General features: G+C 40.7%; 1 protein-coding gene across 1 annotated transcript in view; it reads right to left on the bottom strand.

Annotated features, from left to right (window-relative positions):
• Positions 1-17,033, bottom strand: part of rnf145a (ring finger protein 145a) — a 50,981-nt gene that overhangs the window by 8,360 nt on the left and 25,588 nt on the right. Inside the window, exons 3-8 of the mRNA XM_007891401.2 lie at positions 15,852-15,943; positions 7,038-7,273; positions 4,709-4,884; positions 1,916-2,056; positions 1,151-1,333; positions 160-307 (exon numbers count right to left, since the gene is read on the bottom strand). Of these exons, the coding sequence (XP_007889592.1) occupies positions 160-307; positions 1,151-1,333; positions 1,916-2,056; positions 4,709-4,884; positions 7,038-7,273; positions 15,852-15,943 (976 nt within the window). The remainder of the gene's footprint in view (positions 1-159; positions 308-1,150; positions 1,334-1,915; positions 2,057-4,708; positions 4,885-7,037; positions 7,274-15,851; positions 15,944-17,033) is intronic.

Genomic DNA, 17,033 nt, shown 5'->3' with positions numbered 1-17,033 from the left:
AATAAATTGTTGCTGACTTGGACCTCCCACGCAATGTTTACAGATTTATAGTCATCTTCAAACTGTTGATTTCGGTTGATGGAACAAAACAGTTATTCTTTAGGATCATGTCGTGTACTAATGCTAATTAGATGCCACGGATTGAAGTTTGTCCATTACCTGCAAAGAGGTTAGAATGCTGCTGGAAATAATGATAAGCAGCCAAAAGTCCATCTGGAAAAACTGAGAAATCATGTAGGCCATGTAGGCTGGGAACACCAGCAAAAACAAACACAGGCTAACTGCCCGAAAGTGCTTCCACAGGCTCCTGCAAGCAAGCATATAAGAAATATAAGAAATGACATATGAAACACAAAATGTCTCAGTCTGTACTCAATCTGGAAAATAAATTAGCAAATAATTCAAACAGCGTGTCAATTACACAATTTGAAGAGAGGTAAATATGAGGAATCTTTGCTGTTGCCCACAAACTTGTACGAGAGGTCTGGAGGAACAACAGCCACTTGGATCAATCTTTAGCATAATACTTTTATGTATGACCTGGGCCAACACAAAATTGCACCTGCTATTTTCCGCGGAATCCGCGAAAAACAGCAAAAGTGAAGTTTGCTCGGGGCCTGTTTTTTGGAGACTCTGTGCCACTACTGTGGGCCAAGCAGCTCTGGACGGACAAGTGCGGCCTGCACGGATGTTGGGATCGCAATAGAAGCGTGGGCGGGAAATGATCTTCTCTCACTGATGAGTGAACCGCAGCCCACTCTGCTCCGAGGCGCCGCTATTGAGATTGCCTGCAGGCACACTGTGTCTGTGTGCGTTTGTGAACGTGCGTCTCTCTCTGTGTCTGTGCGCGTCTCTCTCCTCTCTCTCTCTCTGAGTGTGCAAGTGACTCTCTCCGGATGTCTGTGTGCGATGTCGGGCCTCAAGAGGCAGGACGTTGTGATATCCTGGAGCCCCGCAGTCACTGGCCAGCATAGCGAGCAATGCTGGTGTTCAGTGGATCTCCAGGTCTTTAAAGGTAGTGCAGGGAGAAATGGACAATTTGGCCGTTTGAGTCTGCGCTGCGTTTTTTTTGGCAAATATTTCCGCAATGTTCTATTGGCCCCAATTATCACTAACACAATACTAATTTTTTGCTTAAAGATAATCTTACTTGTTTCTTGAAGCTCCAAGTGCAAGAACGATGGGATCAGCAATTTCTAACATTGACTGAAGGATGGAAGCTACCACGATGAAGAGGATGATACTGAGTAGGAACGCTCGATGCACAACCTGCAACTCAATCAGGCCAGTCTGGACTGCCAGGATAAGCAGTGTTATACCTTCTGTCATTCCTCTGTGAAAAGTGGGTACAAGATATATATTTTTCAAAATACTATCTGATATGTCCCCTTTGTTATATAAGTTTCTCCTCCTCAAGATCCTAAATCATGCTCATGTATAAATCTACCATGCCAATATCTCACCCAAATAACTTTTTTTTCATGAGCCTAGTCAGTAGGTTATTTAACCATCAAGTCAATCACAGCATAGGTTTGTTATAATTTTTTTTACTGTCATACCCTTTCCCATACCAGGCTCTGGAAACCCATGACCCCACATCTTCCTCAGGCTCCACTGGCTTCCCCTTTATCTAGGAGATTAACTTTAAATCCTTGTTCTCATCTTTACATACGTTCACACCGTTGCCCCTACAGATCTCTGTGATCATTTGTGGTGCTCTATTTCCCCACCCCCACCCAACTCAGCCTCACCCTCTACTTTCTAAAACCAATCTAAAAGCTTCTCTTTCACTGCATCCTGGATTTACCTCCCTCCAACACTTCCTGTGCTGCTAATCTGCTGTGGCTTGCACTGCGACTTTCCGAGACAATTTCCTCATACAAGTACAAGTAGTTGCTAATATTAAATGTCATACCTGTGCATTAGGTTGTCATTCATGAAAGCTCCATAACCTTGAAGGTAGAACTTGCAAAGCGTGAGGACACCCAGCGTAATGAAGGAGACTGTGAACATGAGCCCCAGCAGAGAATAAGGAGTACTGCAACATTCTGCAATACTGAAATAATAAAAAGGTATGTTTGTAACTTATCTTAAAAAACAACAAGATTCCATTTATAGAGCGCCTTTCACGTCGGGAGGACGTCCCAAGGCGCTGAAACGAACCAGACCATCCTTGCTTTGCTACCAGGAAAACCAAAAAGCTCATTAAGAGTGAGAAAATGGATTATGAGGGCAAGCTAGCTAGGAACATTGTAAGAGTTTTTATAAATACTTAAGAGGAATAGGCTAGCAAAAGTAAATGTGGGTCCATTACAGGCAGAGACAGGAGGAATTATAATGGGGGATAAGGATATGGCAGAGTCCCTAAATAAATACTTTGCTTCTGTCTTCACGTTAGAAGACACAAGAAGTTTACCAGAAATAGAGATAAACCAAGGTGCTAATGATAGGGAGCAATTTAGGGAAATTTACATTAGCAAAGAATTGGTGCTAGGGAAATTGTTGGGATTAAAAAGTGACAAGTGGACCTGATGGTTTGCATCATAGGGTTTTAAAAGAAGTAGCTCATGAGATAGTGGAGGCCTTGTGTCTGATCTTCCAAAATTCTAGAATCCTTAATTAAGGATGTCATAGTGGGATATTTAAGAGGATCACAATATGATTAAACAGAGTCAACATGGCTTTACAAAAGGGAAGTCATGCTTAACAAATCTTTTAGATTTTTTTTGAGGACATATCAAGTAGATTAGATAGGGGGAAATCAGCAGATATAGTGTATTTAGATTTCCAAAAGGCGTTCGATAAGGTGCCGCATAAAAGGTTGATCCACAAGATTATGGTACTTGGAATTAAGGGGAATATATTAGCATGGATTGAAGAATGGCTAACGGGAAGAAAACAAAGAGTAGAGATAAAGGGGTCCTTCTCAGATTAATAATAATCCTTGCATTTGATATAGCGCTTTTCACGTCAGGAGGACGTCCCGAAGCGCTTCACAGAACACACTGTAAAGTGAATTGACTGTATATTTGTGGGCGAACGCGGCAGCCAATTGCGCACAGCAATGTCCCACAAACAGTCGTAGATTGAAAATGACCAATTTAATTATTGTTTTTGGTTTTTTGGAGGGATTATTATTAGGCGTGTGGAGTAAGGAAACTTGCCCAAGGTTTCGCCCTGCCTGGAATTGAACTCAGGTCTCTCACTTGCAAAGCGAGTGCTCTAACCACTGAGCTACAGGACTCCAGATTGGCGGGATGTGACTAGTGGAGTGTCACAAGGATCAGTGCTTGGGCCTCAACTATTTACAATCTACATCAACAAACTAGATGAGGACATCGAACTTAATGTATCCAAATTCGCGGATGACACTAAACTAGGAGGGAGAGTAAACACCGAGGATGACATTAAAAAAATGCAACGAGATAAAGATAGGCAGGTGAGTGGGCAAATAGGTGGCAGATGAAGTATAATGTAGGGAAGTGTCAAGTCATCCACCTAGGTGGCAAAAACAGTAGAGCAGATTATTTTTTTAGAAGGCGAGAGACTAGATAGTGTTAGCGGTCAGAGGGACTTGTCCACCAGTCACAAAAAGTTAGTTTGCAGGTACAATTAGGAAGGCTAACGGTATGTTAGCATTTGTTACAAAAGTGTTAGAATATAAGAGTAGGGAAGTCTTGCTGCAACTGTATAGGGCCCTGGTGAGACAGCACCTAGAGTATTGTGTGCAGTTTTGGTCTCCTTATTTAAGAAAGGATGTACCCGCTATGGAGGAGGTACAACGCAGATTCACTAGGCTGGTACCTGGGATGAGGGGGGTGAGTTATGAGGATAGGTTGAGCAATTTAGGCCTATATTCTCTAGAATATAGAAGAATGAGAGGTGATCTTATAGAAACCTATAAGATTATTAAGGGGCACGAAAGAATAGTGGGAGACTTTTTCCCCTGTTTGGAGAAACTATAACCAGGGGTCACAATCTTAAAATTAGGGGTAAGCCGTTTCACACTGAGTTGAGGAAAAACTTCTTCACTCAGAGGGTAGTGAATTTATGGAATTCTCTACCACAAAGGGCTGTAGATGCTCAGTCCTTGAACATATTCAAGCCTGAGATTGATAGATTTCTTGTGGATGAAGGGACATGGGGATAAGGCGGGTAGGTGGAGTTAGAATAGATCAGCCATGATCTTATTGAATGGCGGGGCAGGTTTGAGGGGCTGAATGGCCTACTGCTGCTCCTAATTCTTATGTTCTATGTGTGAGGTAAAAATAAGTCCAGCTCCAGTCAGAAAAAGGAAATGTTAGTGATAGAACATGATCAGGAAAAAGTTAAGTTTAATCTTTAGATATTTGGTATCTCGTAGTCAAATCATTTATATATCCTTTCTTCACACTATTTAACTAAAGCATTAGTCTGAAAACAGCATTATTTTCTGGCGTTTATTGATGTTTATATTAATCACATCAAGGGAATCCAAATTTTGCATAATTTGGCATTATGTTCCTTTTCCCCAAAAGTTAAATAGAAACTGGAACTTGAAAATTAAATAAGCAGCAGTGCATGATATGAGAGTAAAAAAATAATACTTCCTAATAATAATTAGAATAAAAACTGGTGCTGCTAATCAAAAGTTCAGGGTTGAAGTGTTTATAAACCCCGCAAATGAATGCAAAAAACCCTACAAGCCAAGGTCAACACTTAATCTTACCTTGTAAGGAAGAGGAAGAGCAATCTCTCACGAGAAGTGGGGTGATCGCGAGTGCTGAAATAAGAGTAGATCTGCAGGGCAAACAGGACAAGCCAGAAGACCATGAAGAGCACAGGCACAACCAACTGATTCCAGAGAGACATTCCCAGTGCCAGCAGCCCATACACCTCTACCACCTGTCCAAGGAGAGGATGAAAAAGGCAATGAGTGAAATTAAGTTACATTAATGCCTATTAAGACTCCTATGCCACAATCCCATGATTATGTTGACATTACACATGTTAAAAGTATCATTGTGCTTAAAGTGGGATGTCAGTGAAGGGGAGGCGGTTCCCTCAGGGTTTTTTTTCCCCGTCCAGTCTACACCATTTGGGACAATTCAGTCATTTCCCATTGTTTTTAAAAAGTGCTCCAAATGCTGATATATATTTTGACTTAACAGGTCAATGGATTTTCTCTTCCAATCGTTGCCCATTCCCTGAATTGCAACGTAGACCAAAAAAATGAACATAATTTAGTATAAATTGAGACTAATCTAGTAATTTAAAAATGTATAGAAATGCTGATTCGATAAGAACTTTCAAGAGAGAAGTAGATAATTATTTGGGGAGGACAAGTTTGCAGGGCTATGGGGAGAGCCCGGGATTGATTTGGACAGCTCTTTTCAAAGAGCCGGCACAGCACAACGGCCCGAATGGCCTCCTTCTGTGCTGTGGGAAATAATGCAGGGAAGACTACTCTTTTAAGACTGGAGTTAAGGTACTCTTTGACACAGAGCAAGGATGCTTTACAGCGAGTCATGTCTGTGTTACACCTAACCTGAAGGTACTGGTTGCTGACAATAACATAATTCAGAAATCACCAATTTAAGGAAAATAACAGAGCAAAAGATATTGCAAGAAACTTCACAAGAACAGAAATACTAGGTCAATCAGTGCACAAACATATTACCAATAGGCCTGCTCCAAATTTCATCTCAACTTTCCCCAGAAAAGATGCATTAAAAACACAGAAAGCAAAGCAGATATACCAACTGGTGCATTGCACTATTAACGATAGCAACATGGACGATTTGTTAGGGGAATGTTTAATTGCATCTTTTCAAGGAATTTAAATTTGCCTGAAAAGTTACCAATATAAAGAAGCTCTTTAATGCAATGAAAAAGCACAACATGCATTCATCCAACATATCGATTTAAACAGAAATTTCTGGACAAAGTTTCACACTAAATCATGGGAAATTGTTAAGTCCAAATATAGTTCAGTAGTTGGAGCACTTAATTTATAAAAAGGGAAATAGCTGATATTTTGCTCCCAATAGATATTGGTTGAGGCTACAGATGTCAAGAAAATTGGTTTCTTGTTTTTAAAAAATATCTGCTCACTCTTCCTGCTACATGTAGCTTACCACCTGCTAACGTGAGCTCTCAGCAATCACAGAAATACCATGATTTCAGGTGTAAAATTCCAGATTCCAATTCAAGATTCCAACCTATTGCCAATAGGTTGCACGGTCCAGGAAGAAACCGTCTGGAATACAGGTAAAGGTGTCACAAGTCTGTCCTCAAATATTGTTGTTTAGCCACAAAATGCACACAGTAACACCACTTTACAGCATATCCTGTAAAGTGCTTCAAGACGCTTTCATAATATAAGATGCTATATCAAATACAAGGATTATTATAAAAAGTCCATCCAAAGTACTTTATTTCAGTTTTGGCACAGTACTGCTGATATTCCTACATCGTATTCCTGAAAATAACAAAGGTACTAAGTACGGTTTATGGTTAGTGTTTTAAACCAGATAAATAGTAAGGTAAAATATTTATTCTCCCCTTAATCAGGTTTTCCTTGGGCATCTATCACGCAAATCATAGTAAGTTAACACCAGAACAAAGCTCAATTCTGTTCTTAATAATAATCCTTGCATTTGATATAGCGCTTTTCACATCTTCGACATCTCAAAGGGCTTCACAGAAGACTGTAAAGTGAATTAACTGTATATTTATGGACGAAATGTGGCAGCCAATTGCGCACAGGAGTGTCCCATAAACAGTCGTGGATTGAAAATGACCAATTTATTATTGTTTTGTAGGTATTATTATTATTATTAGGCATGTGGAGTAAGGAAACTTGCCCAAGATTCTTGAGCCATTTATCTGTAACCTTCATACAGAATTACACTGGTGAAATGAATGAAATTAACAGGCATAATGTTCAAACTAAGCTTTAATAATTATCTTTATACTGCACTTTAAGCTTTGACCCTTCATCTACGTTTAATAATGAATTATACTGAAATTCAACTTGAATGGATAAGTTCACTCACCTGTACCAGCTCTCTGTATGCTGACTTGGCTAGTTTATATGGCACCAGCAGGTTGGAGGCGAGGAAGTAAAGCACCTCTAGCCCAGTGAAAATCATGGCAAACCTGTTGATGACGACGAGCATTTCTACAGGTACCATGCAGAATCGTGCCAGCAGAGGCAGCAGATGGACAGAGAACAACCAGATCTGCTTTGTCTTCATGACAAAGGAGCAAAGAGTACACACCACCAACTGTCCTATAATAAAATACCACAAAACAGAATCAGTGCAATGAAAATAAAACCTCTCAACTTTAGATTATACTACACTTTCTAGTTTTTAAAACATATGTAGTAGAATACTGCCAGATAATCTTAAACTATACAATACCTACAACACTTTTTTGAATAAATTAGTGGATTATGTAATTAACTGGTAAATTGTGAAGATCATAAAGAGTAACTTCAGTCCAGAGAGATCACTTCTTATTGAAAGTACTCGTAGTACAAAAACAACAAGGAGCCTGGGGAGGATGGGTGTGATAGGCATTTGATAATTTATGTGGTCTTGGTCAGGAACTGGGGAGTCGAGAGAGACCTGAGAGAGAGCCATAGGTGATTCCATTGTAGGAAAGTTTTATTTTTAAATTGCAAGGTGAACCATTCAGTCCTTCAACACACTTGCTCCGCTCTTAATCAATGAATGAATGGCGCTGGCATGGAGAGCAGGATGGGAAATAAAAATAAAAACAAAATGGAAATTAAATAGACCTGGTTTCAAATGCCAGACGTGAACGCAAGATTTATTTATGTTGAGATATTTAGTGGTGTAACTTCCACCACTTTTTCAAAAGTCAAATCAACATTCACAGCTCCAGTTGAAAAAAGAGATTGTGCAGCATGTCAGACTTGCTGGTAGTTTATCAATACTGCAGCAAAGCAGCACCAATCCTGGATTTTTTTTAAAACTCAACAACAACTTGGATTTATATATAGCGCTCTCCATGCCGGACGGTGTCTCAGAGCGCTTTACAGTTTTGGATCGAGGCAGGGGGAAGGGGGGGGGGAAGTGACCAAAGGCACGGTTGAAAAGAAAGGTCTTCATCAGAGACCTGAAAATGGGAAGGGAGGGAGCGAGATGAAGGGAGTGAGGAAGGGAGTTCCAGAGCCTCAGGGCATAGTGGCTGAAGGCACGGCCGTCGAGGGTGGAGCGGAGGACTCGGGGGACAAGGACGAGGCTAGACCCGGAGGAAAGAAGGCAAAGGGTGCTGTTTTGAGGAGAGAGGTCAGAGTGGTCGGTGGGTGCAGAGGAGTGCAGGGACTTGATTACGAGGGTGAGGATCTTGAAATCGATCCTCTCTAGGATAGGCAGCCAGTGCAGTCTGGCCAGGACTGAGGTGATCAGGGAGCAGAGTTTGGTGCGGGTGAGAATGCGGGCGGCAGAGTTCTGAATGAGTTGGATTTTATGGATGGTAGTGGATGGGAGGCCAGCGAGGAGGGCATTGGAGTAGCTCTGAACTCTTAACAGTTCTAGAGGTTTTGTCAAAAGTACAAGAAAAAAAGTCTTAGGGAAAAAAAGCAGAAGCGCAAGAACATGTATTTGCATGTTTGAATAATTGCATGTAGTGTAGTTTTCTGATTTCGCATTCAGGTTAGTTCCTTCCCCAGAGAAGAACTGACAGACCAGTAAGCCCTATTAAATCAGCCGACAATGGAAAAAAGTCCATGATCACTATTTTTTCTCAAAAAGAAATAAAGCTTTACAACAACAAAATTATATTTGTATAGCGCCTTTCATGTCGGGAGGAAGTCCCAAGGCATTGGACAGTCAGTGCTTCGGACCCGAGCTAGGAATCGGGACTGGGGATGGTGGAGGGAGGAGGGTGATTGAAAGCATGAAGAGGGATGGGTCTTGAAGGAGGCAAGGGAGGGGGCGAGACAGAGGGACTGCATGATGGAGTACCAGAGGGTGGGGGCAGAGTGGCAGAAGGCCCACCCACCAATGGTGGGGTGAGCAAAGCGGGGGTCTCGGGCCACAGGTCTGAAGCAGGCCGCAGCCCACTAAGCGGAGGGAGTGGACAGCACGGTAGGGGGTTAGGAGGTCGCAGAGGTAGGGAGGAGCGAGGCTATGGAGGGTTTTGAAGGTGAGGACCAGGATCTTGAACTGTATCCTCTGTGCGATGGGAAGCCAGTGGAGTTGAGCGAGGATGGGGTTGATGGGGCCACGGAGCCTGGTGCTGGAGAGGACACGGGCTGCAGAGTTCTGGATGATCTACAGTCTATGGAAAGAGGAGTTGGGGAGGCCGACAAGCAGAGAGTTTGCATAGTCAAGTCTGGATGTTATGAATGCGTGTATTAGGGCTTCGGCAGCTTGTGGTGTGAAACAGTGGAAAACTATTTTAAAAAAATCTATGCTGCACCAGCAAAATTCAATCCTCTATAAAGAAACCATACAGGCTGCAAAATGACACATTTTTCTTCTGTTCAATTAGTTTAAATGTAAGGCACTGACAGACACAGCATGGGGAGAATAGGAATGAAGTTTCCATACTGTTCTATTTCCAAATTCCAAACTCATTGTGCATGAATATAACATTCCCATTTCTCACATCCGTCATCCTTCCAGCTTCTCAGATGATTCTCTTATGGTAAACCAAGATTACATCACCTGAAGTTTATATTTTTTCATGCTCAATTTATACTGCTATTTTGTTAACCAATTAAGATAATTTAAGATAGATGAGCTAGCAACAGAAATTGTCATTGGGGACACAATGGTGAAAGGAGTAGACAGGCATTTCTGCAACCAGAGACATGACTCTCACGTGGTATGTTGCTCCCTGGTGTCAGGGTTCAGACATCGCAGAACGGATGCAAAACGTTCTACAGAGGGAAGGGTAACATCCAGAAGATGTAGTCCATGTTGGGATCCATGACATAAGGGAAAAAAAGGGCTGAGATCCTACAGAGAGAGTATCAGAAGCTAGGGAAAAAGCTAAAGAGTAGGACCTCAAAGGTGGTGATCTCTGGATTACTCCTTGTGCAAGTGAGTATCAAAACGGCAGGATCAAATACATGAATGCATGGCTTGAGAAATAGTGCAGAAAGGAGGGCTGGATCATTCGGACCAATTCTGGGGCAGGCGGGACCTGTACAAGGTGGATAGGTTACACCTGAACAGGACTGGGACCAATGTCCTCGCAGGGAGATTAACTAGTGCTGTGGGGAAGGTTTAAACTAATTTTGAGGGGTAAGGGAATCAGGATGTAGCATTAGAGAAGACAAACAAGTTACATAGAGGGCTGGGAGAGACTAATAGCAATGTAATACGGAGTAATCCAGAAAAAGGAGGGATCAGACGGGGGAGAAATGCAGAACAGACTAAGTCGGTCTTGGCGTGCATGTGCGTAAGGCTCCTGTGGAGCTAAACACCGGCACATACGAGATGGGCCAAATGGCCTGTTTCTGTGCTGTATATTCTAATGTAAATGCATGAAGTGTGACAAATAAGATTGGTGAGCTGCAGGCTCAAGTTGTCACATGGGGTTATGATACAGTGGCAATAACAGAAATCCGTCTCAAACAAGGGTAGGAATGGGAGCTGAATAATATGTATTCAGGAGAGATAGGAAGGAAAAAAAGGAGGGGGGTGGCAATATTGATTAATAGACACGGTTACGGCCCTGGAAAGGGACGATGTGCTAGAGGGTCCAAAAAACAGAATCTGTTTGGTTACAGTTAACGAGCAGAATGCTTTTGACCACCAATAGTGGTAAGGAGATAGACGAGCAAAATCTGCAAGCAGATTTCAGAAAGATGCAAAACCAATAGAGTAGTGATAAATGGGATTTATATAGCGCCCTCCACATCAGACGGCGTCTCAGAGCGCTTCACAGTAACAGATCCTGGGGCCAAGCCAGGGGGAGGAAGGTGACCAAAGGTGCGGTCGAAAAGAAATGTCTTCAGCCGAGACCTGAAAATAGAAAGAAGGGCGAGGCGAAGGGAGTTCCAGACCTTCGGGGCATAGTGGCTGAAGGCACGGCCGCTGAGGGTGGAGAGGAGGACTCGGGGGGCGACGAAGAGGCCAGATCCGGTGGAACGAAGGCAACGGGCACTGTTTTGAGGAGAGAGGAGGTATCCTAACATAGATTGGCAAAATAACAGTGTAAAGGGCAAGGAGGCAGAAAGATTCCAGAAATGTGTGCAGGATAACTTTTTGGATCAGTATGTTTCCAGTCCAACGAGGAACGAAGCAGTGCTGGATCTAGTTCTGGGAAATGAAGTGGGGCAATTTCAGTAGCAGAGCATTTGGACAACAGTGATCACAACATCAATAGATTCAAGAGTACTTATGGAAAGGAACGAGGAACAATCAAAGGTGAAGATACTCAACTGGAAGAGGGCTAATTTCAGTGAGTTAAAAAGGGACCTAGCCAAGGTGAACGGGAAAGAAAGATTGGCAGGTAAAACAGCTAACAAGCAACGGGAAGCTTTCAAGAAGGAGATAATTATAAGAGGAGCAAAGAGATTGTGTGAGAAAAGATTAACAGGTCACATAAAAGGGAACCCTATGGTATTTTATAAGCATATAAAGAATAAAAAGTTAGTCAAAGGTAAGATGCATCCAATTAGGGACCAAAGAGGAAATCTTCTTGTGGAGGCAGAGGACATGGCTGATGTACTTTACATCTGTCTTCACAAAAGAATAGGATGCAGCCACTGCCACAGTATCAGAAGAAAGGGTAGAGAAATTGGATAGGATAAGAATAAACCGAGAGGAGGTACTAAAAAGGTTGTCGGTGGTCAAGGTAGATAAGTCACCCAGTCTGAACGGGATGTATCTTAGGTTACTGAGGGAAGTAAGGGTGGAAATAATGGAGACTAGCCACAATCTTTCAAATCCTTCTTGGATACTGGGGTGGTACCAGAGGACTGGAGGATCGCAAATGTTACTCCCCTGTACAAAAAGAGACAGAAAGATAAACCAGGGAACTACAGGCCAATCAGCCTAACGGTAGTTGTGGGGAAACTTCTAGAGACTATAACACGGCACAAAATAAATTTTCACTTAGAAAAATGAGTTAATAAAGGACAACCAACACAGATTTGTTCAAGGCAAATCATGTCTAACAAACCTGATAGTTTTTTGATGAAGTAACGGAGAGGGTGGATGAAGGAAATGCAGTTGATGTAGTTTATATGGATTTTCAAGAGGTGTTTGATAAAGTGCCAGATAAGAGACTTGTAAGCAAAATAGAAGCCCACAGTATTAAAGGGACAGTGGCAGCTTGGATACAATATTGGCGGGGAGACAGAAAGCAGAGAGTGGTAGTGAACGGTTGTTTTTCTGTATGGAGGGAAATGTGCAGTGGTGTCCCCCAGGGGTCAGTATTGGGACCACTGCTGTTTTTGCTCTATATAAATGACCTGGATTTGGGTAAAGGGAGTACAATTTCCAAGTTTGCAGATGATACTAAGCTACGAAAAGTAGTAACCAGTGAGGAACATAGTAGCAGACTGCAAATGGACATAGACAGACCGGTAAAATGGTAAAACGTGGCAGATGAAGTTTAATATGGAGAAATGCGAAGCAATGAATTTTGGGAGGAAGAATGAGGAGAGGCAATAACTTGAAGGAGGTGAAGGGACAGAGGGACCTGGGGGTTCATATCAGTAACTCTTTGCAGGTCGCAGGAATAAACCTGTTAAAAAAGCACATGGGATACTAAGCTTTATAAACAGGGGCATAGAATACAAAAGTCAGGAAGTTATGATAAACCTTTATAAAACACTGGTTAGGCCTCAACTAGAGTACTGCGTTCAGTTCTGGGCACCACACTTAAGGAAGGATGTCAAGGCATTGGAGAGGATGCAAAGGAGATTTACCCGATGGTACCAGGAATGAGGGACTGCAGTTATCAGAGGCTAGAGAAGCTGGGATTATTCTCCTTGGAACAGAGAAGATTAAGAGGAGACTTAATAGAAGTTTTCAAAATTATGAGGGGATTCAATAGGATGAACAAGGAGAAATTATTTCCAATGGCGGATGGGTCGGTAACCCGAGGACACCAATTTAAAATAATTGTTAAAAGAAACAGAGGAGGTGAGAGGAAACTTTTTCACTAGCGAGTTGTTTGGATTTGGAATGCATTGCGTGAAAGGGTGGTGGAAGCCGATTTGATAAGAACTTTTAAGAGAAGTAGATAATTATTTGGGGAGGACAAGCTTGCAGGGCTATGGGGAAAGAAGAATAATAGCAATGTAATATGGAGTAATCCAAAAAAAAAAGGGATTAGACGGGGGAGAAATGCAGAACTGACTAAGTCGGTCTTGGAGTGCATGTGTGTAAAAATGCACGGAATGTGACAAATAAGATTGGTCAGCTGCAGCTCAAGTTGCCATATGGGGTTATGATGTAGTGGCAATAAAGGAGACCTGTCTCAAACAAGGGCAGGAATGGGAGCTGAATATTCCTGGCAACAATGTATTCTGGAGTAGGATTAAATTGGATAGCTCTTTTCAAAGAGCCGGCACAGACACGATGGGCCGAATGGCCTCCTTCTCCTTGTATAATTCTATGATTTTGTGATTCTATGAAATCTCAACCAATCCCTTATTGCCTGAAAACAGGTACCTGATTACTTTTATAGCCTTGCAAAGTGTGAGAGAGAGTGTGAAAGAGAGGAACTAACTGATCTGAATCACATATGTCCATTGCAAATCTAAAGAACCTACATCACAGGTTCTTTATGAAATCATAGCAATTGGCTTACATTCTAAATATAAGAATTGAACATTCAAGTGACTTAATGTAACTTCTGACACTGAAAAATAGAAACTATAAATTACAACTACATCTTCCTCAGTCTGAAGAATACTTCACTTACACGTGTGTATGTAACAAAACATTTTACAATATAGGACAACAGTATAAAAAAGTATTACTAATATAAAATGAGGACAAAGATAATTTTATGGTTCAAAATTCAAAACCAGCCAAGAAATGTAATATCATTTCTGCCATGTGTCCCGGAGAAGCTGGGAAAGCAATATAGTATAGTAGTGTAAGAACTGATAAGCTCTCTGATCCAATATCCTGGACCTGAATAAATTTTAGTCTAAGCCCATCATACCAACAGAAAAGTAAACTGCAATGACACAGTGCCCAGTCTATCAGCAAAGCTCATATCACTATTTATACACTATACACAAGCAGTCTCTAGTGGTACAAATTCATTACTACAATACAGTGCTAAGCAGGCCATTTTAATATCATCCTGTAAGACTCCATTATACCATAAATACTGGTTTTAGTGCCAAAGAGAAATGACTTACATGATGATCTACAAGACATATTTCCATGACACATCTACAACATTTCCAAATGAGCCACTACAAATGAGCACGTCTACTAAAATTATCAAATTTAACATTAAATTGTAACTATAATATCTAGGATACAGAGGAATTTTGGCCATAAAACATTTTGTTTTGAAATACTGTATTAGAGAACAATTACTTAAGTCATGGTTTACAAACAATGAACTTTAAGAAAAACCTTTGCTTCTCCAGTTTCGAGAGTAAATACAGAAAGGATCAGGAGTGGTAGTTGATCTCTTGCAATGCTAATAGTATAAAGACCTCAGGAATGAAAGGTGCGATGTTCAGTTTAAAACTGATTTTGTTCCAAAGGACAGTATAATTCTTTATACTGCAAAAATGGGACTTAGAATTTTGTTTTGTCAATCTTCCTCATTTTGAAACACTAAATGTCGTCCTTCATATTATGTGTCATTCATCATTTAATAAGCAGGATTGGACAATCTACTCCCATGCCCCTGCCAATCCTCAACCAGCTTGTAGGAAGTGAACACAATCATCTTAAAAAGATCAGTTACCTTTCCTCCTGTAAATCTATACTCTACTTCCTTCTCTCACATCTCAAATTGTGTGCAGTGAATTATTTGTCACACAACTGCTATATCCCAATAATTCTATGCTTGCACATGTATGAAGTTGTATTACTCAGTGGCAGGGTGGAGACAGGAAGAGAAAAGGAAATTGATGAACTGGACCTATGTGGCAATATCCCCTGTTTCTACATGTCTAGTTAGGAAAGAGTTCAGCCAAAAACACAAACGATGCAGCATTATCAGAATTTTGTAATTCAAAATTTCTTTTTGTAGCCATTATAACATTTGTTCATTTATTGGTTCTATTTCAAGTAGTAAAATAACTTTCACTTCACTCAGGGTAGGGGGCAGAACAAAGGACAGAAGAGGGGAGGAGCTTTTTAGATCTATATCCAAGCAACAACAACTTGCATTTGTATAGCGCCCTTCACGCCGGATGGCGGTTCAGAGTGCTTGTTGGACTGCAAGTTGGATTACGTCAACAAGTATCTTACTGCTGCTGTCCTCTAAACTTTGTGACAAAAATCTAAAGAAACACCCAAAAAGCTGACCATAAAATGGGGAGGTTAAAAAACATTATAAAATTATAAAATACAAAATTATAAAATATAGACTTAGAATTAATGCACACAGCGCATCCTTTTTATAATTTGTGAAAGGATCAAATATTTGATCAAAATAGATTTCTGATCTACTCTGAAAGGCAAAAGTTTTAGTTACTTCAAATTAAATCCATTCCACTAAAGGTAGGACTTCTGATTTTCAGTTTTAGCAGAAAAACGGCAATAAAATACTGATACAAAACAAAATGAAAATCGGTGTTCATCCAATAAACATGATGCATTAGATTGCACCAAAGTCAGAGCCAAACATAAATGTACTGGTGAATATGGTTGATCAAATAACTTTTAGCACCACCTTACCTATTAAAGCAGTCGTGAAGCGGTTGAGAGACAAAGGATCTTCGTACACAGGTCCATCGTGACCAAAGTCAATTTCACTCCTTACAAAATCCCTGAAAAATAACAGCAACCGAAGTTACTTTGAATGTTACAGCTAAATTTTAACACTTGCATGCATGGACAAACATTATTTTTACCCACCTACTAACAATTATTTATTTTAACGTCATATGCTGCCTCGCTTTTTCTACTCTGGTCTCTCTGCTTTCCGATTTCACAAGCTTTTAACGAAAACAATAATTTATGCACAAATAGCAAAGTTGTGCTGTGTTGTTAAAGGTTTCATCCTTTATATGAGATGTTAAACCGAGATTCTATCCTTCCATTCAGGTGGACGTTAAAGATCCAACAGCACTATTTGAAAAGAGAAGGGAGTGCCTCCCAATGTCCTGGCCAACAATACCCCAAATAAAATTGGTCATTCACTTTATAACTGCTTGTGGGATATTACTATGTGCAAACATTCTGCCACATACAATTACACAGTCACTATACTTTACCGTCTACCTGTAAAGCACTTTGAGATGTCCCCCCAATGTGAAAGGTGCGAAAAAAATGACAGTATTATTATTACGTTCTGGGACTGCATGAGTTGTTATGACAGAGAATGCTTGGTCTATTGTTGCATTAAGGTTAGTAGTACAATATAAATGTATGTGATGAATCATCTAATCTTCTCCACCTAGTTTAATAAATGCAACTAGTAGGAAATAGTAGTTTAAGTATTACTTTTTATGGCTGAATATAGCAGTTTTTGCCAAATGCCTAAAACTATTGCTGTAATGTTTACCCACAGTATTTTCCAACAATTTTCTAAATCATGAACATCCTTCTCTTGACATAAACAGTTGTTATCACACAGGCAGACAAATAACATTGAAGCTGTCAGGGGCTCGAATTTAAAAACTGCTATTTTTAAAATAAATTCTGGGAGGTTTCCTCTCCCATAAAAAAATAAATAAAACTATTCTTCTTGAACCAATACTTTTCCCTGACCAATAAGACTATAGAAAACATAAATCATCCTGCGCATCACATTAATTTGAGAAAGATTCACTTTCATCAATGGAAAAGTTGATTAAACCTCACCTTGTAGCAAAATCACGACTGATTCAAGTAGGAAAATCGCATTTGACTACCACT

This window comes from Callorhinchus milii, unplaced genomic scaffold, assembly GCF_018977255.1.
Source record: "Callorhinchus milii isolate IMCB2004 unplaced genomic scaffold, IMCB_Cmil_1.0 Scaffold13, whole genome shotgun sequence".
Taxonomy (NCBI): Eukaryota; Metazoa; Chordata; class Chondrichthyes; order Chimaeriformes; family Callorhinchidae; genus Callorhinchus; species Callorhinchus milii.
This window is presented reverse-complemented; position numbering and strand designations above follow the sequence as displayed.